Below are 10979 nucleotides of genomic sequence, written 5' to 3' on the forward strand. Positions count from 1 at the left end.
ACAGTGACTGTCAAGTTGGTTTAGTAGGGAACATATTTCCGACTATTATTTAAAAAATAAAGGCCATAATCGAAAATTGGTTACCATTGCACCAGTAATTATACACACGTAACCGATTATGTGATGCAATTTAATTGATAAAAATAAACGTGTTTCCTGTAATGATTATTTCGTATTCTGCAACGTTGTTGTTCCATAAACGATTACATTGTATGCTTTTATTTTGAAAGCAAACCCGCTTTGATGAAATAGCTACTACCTCTCACTAACTTGACGTACAAACTTATTTTGATGCCACTTTTCCTCATAGAAAACGCCCACTTACTTTGTTTAGCCAATCAGTTTGGGGAGCTCTTTTGACTTGAACAAATGACTTATCACGAGCGTGCAGAGGGCGGACACCTCTACAGCTGACATCATCTTGAACCGATGTCGTGAGAAAGCTGTGGAGGTTGGGTGAAAGGATTGACCAATGGAGTGGCACATTTTGTTAAGTAGGCGTGGTCAACTCAATCACATGGAAGATTTAGCGCAGAAACTGGCTCGAATCTGCGGTTCTTGAGTCAGCTGTTTCGCATATAACGGAAGCTAGTGTTGAGCCAAGATGGCGGCTCATGAGGCGCTAGTTTCCTATTTAATGTAGAGCAGGGGGCGGGTTTAAAACTGCATCACAGCTGATCTGGAGGTTTTTTTCCCCCTCAAGTTGTTTTTTGCAGAGAGCAGCTTTGCAGAGAATCACAGAAGAACCTCGCTCTTGTTTGTTTTCTCTCTTGTTGTTTTAACCCTGCGTTTCTTTAAATTGTACACCTTTTTCTCAAACTCAACAGTGGATTTAAACCTGAGCGCAGCTTCATTATGCCACTTGCTTTCCGAATAAACAGCTTTTGTGGCTATTTTTTTCTAGAATACCCTGGTCTTTCTGTCACCCACGGTGATTTAAGCCCTGGACTGACCCAGTTTTAGTGTTTCAGCCTCCATGTGTTAACGCGAGATGTTTTCATCAGGAGAAGAGCTTAATTCCCATTTGTTTACCTCACTGAAGGAGTCCCCTGGAGCTGCAATCTCCCCAACACTGGAGCTCAGTCTAACTACCATTTATACTGTCCTCTACTCCCTCCTGTTTGTTTTCGTCTACCTGCAGCTGTGGCTCATTTTGCACTACGGACACAAGCGCTTCAGCTTCCAGAGCGTGTTTTTGTTTCTGTGTTTGCTGTGGGCAGCGCTGAGGACCACCCTCTTCTCTTTCTACTTTAAAAATGTGGTGCAGGCCAACCAGCTGCAGCCTCTGGCCTACTGGCTGCTCTACTGCTGCCCCGTCTGCCTGCAGTTCTTCACCCTCTGCCTGCTCAATCTCTACTTCACACAGGTAAACACTCTCTTTCTCGTCTGTGTGTGTGTGTGTGTTAGAGAGAGAGAGAGAGAGAGAGAGTGAGAGAGAGTGATAGAGAAGTAACGAAGGAGAGATCTCTGTTTGTCTGACCTGGTTTCAAAATTAAATTTCCAGTTGATTTCACAATGCAAACACAACACATAATCCACACAAACAAATGTTCAGGTCTGTTCTAATTAAGAGCACACATTGACATCACCAAGTGTAATAAAGGTCCAGTGTGTAAGAATTAGTGACACCTAGGGGTCAGACTACAGATACTGTAACAAACAGAGGAAGAAGTGAAGTATTGTTTTTAGTGACTCTGTGTGTCTGTTTGTGTTTCCGCACTTGCACTTATACACAATATGACCAACAGAGGCCGACAGAGGCTTGTTGCGTGAATGGGGTGAAGTCTGCCATCTCTGATTGCTTTGTTTTCTTAGTAATTGTCCACCTAAAAACGTAAATGCTAGATTAGACTCACTGAATACACAACCACTGTGTGTTTGTACTAAACAATAACATATAAGTTAACGTGTGGGTCGGCAGATTTTGTTCTTAAAATCTTGAACTTGTGTGTGAGGAACACACCTTCACTTGGAAACAGCACTCCAGTAACTGTGTTATCCCTGGAGCCTGTCCAGGGATAACACAGTTTGCATCTCCATCACACATCACATGTGTGGGGTGTGACTAGAGGGGAACCTTATCCAACTGGTTGAGTGGCAAATAGGTAAATAAATTCGACAGTGTCACATGACTCCTGACTTAATATCGTAGCACAACAACTGATCTGTGAAAAGACAAAGCGTACAAACAACTCCTGTTTAATTAAAATAAAACTGTCTCACAGTGCGAGACATGTTTGTCACTAATGTTGCAAGTGCAACCTTTTTTTCCTTTGTTTTTTTTCTATTTCTGCTATAAAGGCTATTATAGGTTTAAAATATATATCTACATCTATGATGGGAATACCATGTAACTTTCCACCTGGGTGAACAGTTTTTTTCCTACATGTGGTTTCATGTCTGGCCTTGTCAGACCTGAGTAATATCATCATTTCTTCTAGAGCAGGAAGTAACTATCAACCCTCCTCCCATAAAATGAGTAACCTGTGGAGATCAACTCTAAAAATAACATTTCAGATATCCATAACTTCATTCTTCCCCAGATAAATCTTGTCACTTTTCCCTATTCATGTGTATGGGATTTTGTCGTCACAAATAATTCATTCAATTGCAGTTATCCATAATGTGAACTGTTCACATGAAAACATAGTAGTATGGATGTAGCCTCAGAGTAGGGGTGGGAATCACACGGTACCTCACAATATGATACTCAACACATGATCCATTATACCAACAATATCACGATACATCAATTCGGAGATGATCGAGACATTGTAAGATAGTCATATAGCGATGCATCACGATATCTGTCTAACTGAAGAAAGCAAAATGTCTGTGAAAAGTAAAAAGTGCAGGATTTCTCTAAGTGCATAACGTCTATGTATTGAACGTGGATGGGGTATCTCTTAACGTAACTTTCTCTGCCATTATCTAGAGATGGGAATCAGTATCGGTCAGTATCAGTATCAGTCTGATACTGGTCAAAATCGCTGGATCGGGGATATTGGACGGATGAAGATGTAAAATCTGATACAATCCAAAAATCCTGTATGTCTGCTGCTCCACTATGCACGGACTGTAAAGATACAAAAGCAAAAAGCATTTTAGCTGAGTCATGTTTGGCCTGTTTATTTCTGTTTTGGGAGAACAACATTTGTTACACAGTTAGAGAATTATGTCTTGGAAATGACTCAGCACAAGTGTGTTGTTCACAGCTTCATATTTTATAAATGGTCTTAAATGACTGCGTCGGACTAATATCGTTATTGGTAGATGCTCGAATTTGTGATATCGGACACAAAAAAGTGGTATCATCCCCTCTGTAAACATGAGACGCCCGGCAAATGAAACTGGCAGGGACCTTATAATGTATTAATTAAAATATGGATATTTGTATCGGCATATTGATTATCGTATTGCTTTAATTGAGCTAAATTAATCGTGGCATGGCATTTCGCTTTGTCACTGCAAACAATATGAAATCTGCACCATTGGCAAATTGTTCACAATAGTACTGCTATACGTATAGATTTAGAAACAGAAGATTTAAAATTAGGTCTGTCAAAACTATACAATATCCATAACATTTAGCCCCTGTAGTCATGATCTTATAACAACTGCTGGAAAAGTTACGTGGTCACAACTCAACATCGCTTTGTCTGAAGGAGAAACAAGGCTGAAAACCACTGTCTTCATCTCTAGAGACTAGACTCTAGAGTCTGCCATCTGACACACACACACACACACACATACACATATGCATGTGTGGAAATAGTTCATTCTGTGATGAGTCAGGCATGACTCTCAAAACTTCTGCTTTCTTTATGGCACTGGTCAGCTGCTGAGTCATGTCATAGTAAAGAAAATGTTGATTTAGATCCACTTTACGTAAACGCCTGAGGTAAAACCACTCGATGCTTAAAACGTGATCTCTGATTTCCCAGCTACTTAAATGTGAATATGTTCTGGTTTCTTTGCTCCATAAAACAAATAAATAATTGACACTGAATCATTTTGATAATGTCATGATTTCAAGATGTCATGGACCCAAACAACAAATAGATTCATCAAGAAAATAATGAACAGATCAAATCAATGATGAGAATAATCATAAATGGCAGTCCTAGTCACAGAGCACATTGAGTATGTAACCAAGTGGTGTTCTGTTGGCTGGATGCTACATTTCGAGGTTGCACATTACCTCCTTCTGGCCTACATTCTTACACAAAAGGCTTAGTGTGTGTGTGTGTGTGTGTACGTGTGTGTGTGTGTTGACGATGTTGAGCAATCTTCACAGCTTAATCAGACCGAGAAAAGGGCATTTACGACATTTCTAGTGTTTACCTGATTGTTGTTTTTTTTTTCAAAAGCAAACATGTGGGGTGAACTTGATGAGTGAAGGCCAGTGTCCTGGCTTCTGTACACTTAAACTGGACTTGTGTACAGTGTTATGTTTGTTAAGATCACATACTAGTGACTGATAACACGTTGGCAACAAAGCAGCTGGCAGTTGCTGTTATTTTAATGGTTACTGAAATAGACGCTTGTGAAAATATTCATTAGTTGTGGTTCCTTTGGGTGTTACTCAAGACAGATGTTTATTTACAGTATAAACGTTGCAGATATTCAGCATTGTTGGTGATTTATCAGCAAAAATTATCTGTTATGTATCAGTGTTATGTAATGTGAATTTTTACTTGGTTTGCTTGGTCTTTAAAGTGCTGCATGTGTATGTGTGTGGTGTTAACAATATTTTATTATTATACCAATACACGTTTATTTTTTTGGCATTCTAAAATATAAATATAAAAATAACCTTTTTTTCTGTTCTTTGTTTAGGTGATGTTTAAGGCTAAAGCCAAGTATTCCCCAGAGCTTACCAAATACAAGTAAGTCTGCCCTGTGTTGACCTTTTTGGGTTGTTTTATATTATGTAAATAGCTGCACTCTAATGAATATTAAAGAATATGAATAAATCATTTTTTGGACACCATCTCACTGTCTGTCACTACTTTCCAGGATTCCTCTACGTTTGTTCTTCCTGTGTCTCGGTGTGTGTTTCCTCGTGGTGAACCTAACATGTGCACTGTTGGTGCAAGAAGCGCTGGAGCACTCCGAATCACCAAGGTAAAACAACAACAACAACAAACAACAGCTGTCACCGGAACATTTCTATCTAAATCTCAGTGGTTTTGTTTGAATAAACAGTGAAGACTTACAGCAATTTCTGCAGTCACTGAAAACACTTTCTGTCTCCAGTGATGGGGGTATCAGACATGCGGTCTTGGCCCGCGTCCTGATCAACGACAGTCTGTTTGTCTTGTGCGCCGTGTCTCTGGCCGTCTGCGTCTTCAAGATTGCCAAGATGTCATCTGCCAATGTTTATCTTGAATCTAAGGTAAAAACCAAGTACACATAACTTCCTTCATGTTGACAAAATCACTGCGCTTCTGCTTTGTTTAGAGAAATGAATAACGTTTATAATGCTTGAGATAATGAGACGTGTAATGTTTTAGCTGCAGACCCACAACTCTGATATGTATAAAAAGCACCTCTGAAAAATTCCTCATACATTTATTGGTGAAGTGTCGTGTTGCAGATGAATATCCCTCACCTCAGCCTTCCCTTCCAAGCATGTTGGAGAACCTATGTAGCCTTCAGTTAGTGCCAAAACTCAAAAGATAATTAGTTATTCGCTATTGTAAAAACATGGTATCGTAAAAAAAAAGAAAATCCTATTTTTTGTGGCCAAATTTCACCAAATTGTTACACTGTGGAACTTTAACAATGGTCCCCTTTTAGTTATGTAGCCCACCAACTCCTTAAATCACAACTCTGGTCAACATACAACACAATGGGCAGAAATCCATAAATTGTCCTGCAGGGAACGTCAGTGTGCCAGGCCACAGCCATAGGAGCCGTGGTGATTGTCCTCTACACGTCCAGAGCCTGCTACAACCTGGTGGTGGTGTCTCTGTCCCCGCAGGACAGACCCAGTCCCTTTAACTGTGGCTGGTACAGTGTTTCTGATCAGGTAATGTCTCTGTGTGTGTGTGTGTGTGTCTCTCTCTCTCTCTGTGTGTGTACAATTCAATTTATGAGATTAGTAGTGTGGGGTAAAGGGCTTTGTTTGGCTATAAATAACTGTGTGTGTGACCTACATCAGAGCTCAGGCCTTAAAATGGACAGCCCATTAAAAAGAGCTCCGTCATGTATGTGTGTGCATAATCTGACATTTAATCTGTTCATAGAACAGCTGTCAGTCCCTTCTGTGTTGCCATTGATCATTGTATGTCTGTCAATACCCTTTCAATAGCCATTCAATTACTTTGATTCATCAAACAAGACAAGGTCAAAATGCAATGAACTATTTACTCTAGACATCCTGCCTACTGCAGCTTTAAAACTGTGGATGACTACAAATCAGCGGAGTGTCTTCAAAAGTGCGTCATGTCGTGTGTTTGTATGTATCACAGGCTGATGTGCAGGAGATCAGTGGTGAAGCCTACATCGTGTTTGGGATCATTTTGTTCTTCTGGGAGCTGCTACCAACCAGCTTAGTGGTGGTTTTCTTCAGAGTCCAGCGGCCCAACCAAAACCTGGTATAGAGGGGAAAAATTATAAGATGAGCTGCCAGATGCTTTTCAGATGCTGTAAAACATAGCGATGCTTGAATGTTTCCATGCTGTGTCTTTCAGGCTCCAGGAGGGATGATCAACAGCCACAGTTTCAGCTCCAGAGCTTACTTCTTTGACAACCCTCGGCGCTATGATAGTGACGATGATCTGTCCAGAAGCATCAACAGTAGGGCTGATCGGGCCAGGTGAGCACACACAAACAAGCACAATGACAGCCCCTTTACATGTTTATCAATTAAGAATTTAAAATTCACTTCTGTTTTACCTCCGTCTTTCAGCCTCCTCTCCACCACTCCCCAGCTGGGTGCATCTACTTGGTACGGCTCCATCCAGTGTAACGGGACCCTAACAGCCGGCACTGCGTCCGCTCAGGAACCGCCCTCTTCCACCGCCCCTGTCCTCTTCGCCTATGGCAACATCCAGCGTCACCATCACCATCACAACTACTACTCCACCCCACAGAACAATAACTACCACCACCATCACCATCATCACAGTAACTACTATTCCACATCCCAAAATTATTACTGCGGATCACAAACGTATTTCTGCACCCCACAGAATTAGTCGTCCAAAAGACTATAGCATGATCACCTGCATTTGCATTCTTTGTTTTGCTTCCCCGTCAACATAAAAGCAGGTGTGCTATAAAGTGCTAATCTGGAAAAATCCCTGAGTTGGGCATACGTATACTGTACTGGAAATAAGTTTGCCAATTTATTTTTGGAGAAAAGTGGTGGAATCAGCAGCGACTGGGAAGTTGTTGTTCCATGACTAAGTGCTGTGTGAAGACTTCACTGTCTGCTGAAAGCGGTAAAGTACTGCCCATGGATAAAAGAATTAGCATGAATATAAAAAAGACCAAACTCTCAATCATCAGGTACAAGATCATCATAGCAACTGTAGGTGTTCATAAGTGGCTTATGTTTCTGTTGTCAATCGGTACACATATAGATATTAGTGGTTCTGGGCTGCTTTCACTGGTAGGCCTATGCTGGGGCTGGTGTTTTTGTCCAAGGGTCATCTACAAATGAAGATGAAGGAGACCAAGGGTAGTAGACATATCAATGGGGACTAGAATACAATGCTGAGTAACATTAATTAGATTTGTTTCCTCCTTGTAGAACCACCACTGCACAGGAAGTTGTCATTTTTTAAATTAGCCTATACAAATCATTTTGGTGGCAGTAAAGGATGTAGGGCCCTACCTTGATCCTGATATTAAAAGATGCTTTTGTGGTTTAATTTCACTTTAAAGTCTGAAAACATTAAGACAAGAATTAGCTTTTGCTAATTTGCCACTGGCTGTCTGTAAAAAACAACAAAACCATCAAATACAGACCCTTCCATCACAGACTTTCTGATATTATATTGTTATTAGCCAATTATTGTTTCCAAAACTGTGATTGATGTTCGTGCCACACATAGTACGAAAGTCGTACGAATGCCGTTTGCAAGCTTCAAACTTTAGTCTGCTTGCCCTGTCTTTCTTTACTCATGGACTCTTGTACAGGTTGACATGTACAATAAGCTTTTGTGCAGTTTTCAGGACTGATAGCAATCAAAATACTGGTCAGTTTAATATAGTGTTACGTTATCAAATTTCATTCTTGCTGCCGTAAAACATGTAATGTAGCTGTCATATGATGCACAAACCTGGTCCAACATCCCACTGCTGTTGGGTTTAAATATATAAGATGCCAATTTCTTACACATACTGTAATTATACTATATAAACAAAGTAAAATATGTGAAAGCATAAGACTGGAGTGCCCAAATTCTGTCACACTTCAACTACATTCACTATCAAATCACAAAGATTTTTACACAGTTGCATTATTATTATGGCGTATTGTGGATAAAAGTCGATGTGCGTTATGTGAGTGAATCCGCCACAGAGCTGTTTGTTAACAAGGTCTTTAAAGCGATATATTTTACCAAAAAATCGGATCTTTTTGTGAGCTGCGAGACAACAATTTGCACTTGGAAGTTTGCCTTCAGAGAAAAAAAGCGATGGGGCTTGAATGTACGATTTCATCTACTCTATGTTACTAATCATCCTTTGATAAAGGACGTATCAATGTGCCATCACACTTTGTCATATCCAAGAGTTTCATTCCTGAAGGAAAAATATTTTTGCACAAGAAATGGTGGGATGGTGTATATTTTTAATTGTTTGTGTGTCCAAGTGACATTTGGAGCTGGTGTGTGTGTGTGTGACCTTAGGCTTTTGTTTACCGTAGTTTTATTAGTGATTTCGTTTTTTTTCTTTTATTTCACATTGATTTTTACTTTACACAGATTTTAAAGTTTATTTTTTACACTTTACCCTCTCTCCTATCATGATTCTAGTCACAGTCTGTCAGCAATATTTACTTTAGTGGAACATCTTGCTTTTTGCTGACCAATATCAGCACATGTGTATTTGTTACGTTTGTCTGACCATGTGACTTTCAACTCTGCGGAAACTCGGTCTGTTAGTGATGTAAACTTCAGCTTTAAAGTTTCAGTGTGTGAGATTTAGTGTCATCTTGGCTTAATACCCCCTACTTCAGAAAAATAGTGGTGCAATATGGTGGACTTTTGGGACAACTGCTATATGTATATATCTGAAGTAATTAAAATCATATTATATTCCATTTCTGCCAGTTTATCTCTCTAAATCCCACACACTGCTCCATTAGTGAGAGAAAACATCAGACTCTGAAGCCTGGTTGTGTTTCCTGTCATTTATAGAAAAAGCAACGGTGGCCATGCTTTGAAATAAAGCATGTCTTGTTTCCTAGGACACTTTTAAATATGGGTCCAGATGTTTAAACTATTTCTGAAAAATGTCTTGTTTCTGTGCCACAGAGTACAAAAAGTCAGTGTCATATTTTCTTTACAAAGTGATATTTGTGTAAACGTGTTATTTGCTCTACCTTTTAATTAATTTCATTGTTTTTTTTTTTAATGACTGTTTGTCTGTGGCCATACTGAATGTACATTTTGTGACAGATCACTAACAATGTATGCAAGAAAAGCACTACCATGTTTAAATAAAGGCCCACTGCACTGTTTTTTAAAAAAGCGAGCCAGGATATTCATAAACCATCTATAAAAGTTGTAGTATAAATATTAAGCTAAATACAGTTTATTGCTTCACCAGTTTTGGTCTGGTGTCATGAGCACCTCTGGAAAAAAATCACCAAATCATCCCTGTGCACAGAAATGAACGTCCTGATTGGGTTTTGCTGCTCTGGGTCTTTTTTTCACTTTTCCCACAAACACACACACACACACACAGCTGGTCATGTGGTTGAATTTACCACTTAAAAAGTTTATGAGGACCATAGGAATAAAGTTAAGACAGCAGCTGGCCAGCTTAGTTTAAACATGGCTGATTGATGTTTTCCTTGATACAAGCATATTTTTGTACACATTTTATGTTTTTAGGCACTTCTGCAAATAAGGAATATGGTGTTCAGGTAATATGGAAGCCAAAGAGCATTACTATTTTTATTTATTTTTTTATTTTTCTTAATCACTTATCTTGCCAAAACTACAGCTAAAATCAAAGTTACATTTGTGGGTGTGTTATTTTTTTGTGTGAACCAGATCTTCTTTAATAAAATCAAGTTGTGGCTCCCAATTTTGGTCCTACAACTTTGAAATTTTATGTGATGATCAATTATCTAGAAGAAATCTATCACATTACAAGTAGTGATGCCTTAAATTAAAGAAAATGAAATGATAGTGGCATACAGAAAAGTTGATGCTGACCTGTAATGATTTGAAGTCATGGGTCTCGGGAGCACGGTGAGGGATCAGCATCTGCTTCACGCCACTGCCCCCAAGTGGCCAAACTGAGTAGGGCAGCAATGTTATCAAATCATATTTACAAAGAGAGGTGAGAGAACAACATAGAAACCAGGAGCATTTCACAAATCAGTAACATCAATAACAATTATCATCATCACTATTAATTTCATCTTATTCAGGTTGGGACACGTGCTGTCGCCATCTGGGATTGAATGCAGCTCCTCACGCGACCCGTGGACGAAGGATGGATGAGGATGATATTAACGTTACCAGTAATAAGTAGCTAAATAATATATAGTAATGTTTATGAGACAGGTAAGTCATTGGCAAGCCTCAGATTTGCTCCTAAACTCAATGTAGAGAAGCTAATCAAAACCCCCCCTGCACAAACCTGGTGGTTGATGGTGGTTGGCTCTTGGGGGGGGGGGCTAACCTTACATGGAAGGACATCGCTGAGAGCTACCTCCTGTTTGTGATGTCCATGAGTAGCCAGCGCCTCCAGATCCCTGTGGTCTTTGTCAGATACGGTAGCTCCACCAA

General features: G+C 39.6%; 2 protein-coding genes across 2 annotated transcripts in view; one reads left to right on the top strand and one right to left on the bottom strand.

The window, feature by feature from the left end:
• The window catches only part of txndc16 (thioredoxin domain containing 16), a 73975-nt gene extending 68620 nt beyond the window's left edge, over positions 1 to 5355 (bottom strand). The window contains exon 1 of the mRNA XM_058653574.1: positions 5220 to 5355. The gene's annotated coding sequence lies outside the window, so the exon portion shown is untranslated. The remainder of the gene's footprint in view (positions 1 to 5219) is intronic.
• Positions 665 to 10269, top strand: gpr137c (G protein-coupled receptor 137c). The gene is made up of 8 exons (XM_058653601.1): positions 665 to 1366; positions 4840 to 4889; positions 5020 to 5127; positions 5260 to 5398; positions 5885 to 6034; positions 6477 to 6602; positions 6699 to 6823; positions 6917 to 10269. The coding sequence occupies exons 1-8, from the start codon at positions 992 to 994 to the stop codon at positions 7203 to 7205; spliced, it is 1362 nt and encodes a 453-aa protein (XP_058509584.1). The 5' UTR covers positions 665 to 991; the 3' UTR covers positions 7206 to 10269.
• Positions 10270 to 10979: the final 710 nt, after the last annotated feature.

The sequence above is a fragment of the Solea solea genome, chromosome 2 (assembly GCF_958295425.1).
Source record: "Solea solea chromosome 2, fSolSol10.1, whole genome shotgun sequence".
In the NCBI taxonomy this organism is placed as follows: domain Eukaryota; kingdom Metazoa; phylum Chordata; class Actinopteri; order Pleuronectiformes; family Soleidae; genus Solea; species Solea solea.

Coding starts and splice junctions, on each gene's coding strand:
- gpr137c (XM_058653601.1), top strand. CDS start 992: ATGTTTTCATCAGGAGAAGAGCTTAATTCCCATTTGTTTACCTCACTG. Junction 6,035..6,476: donor GGTACAGTGTTTCTGATCAG/GTAATGTCTCTG, acceptor TATGTATCACAG/GCTGATGTGCAGGAGATCAG. Junction 6,824..6,916: donor AGTAGGGCTGATCGGGCCAG/GTGAGCACACAC, acceptor TCCGTCTTTCAG/CCTCCTCTCCACCACTCCCC.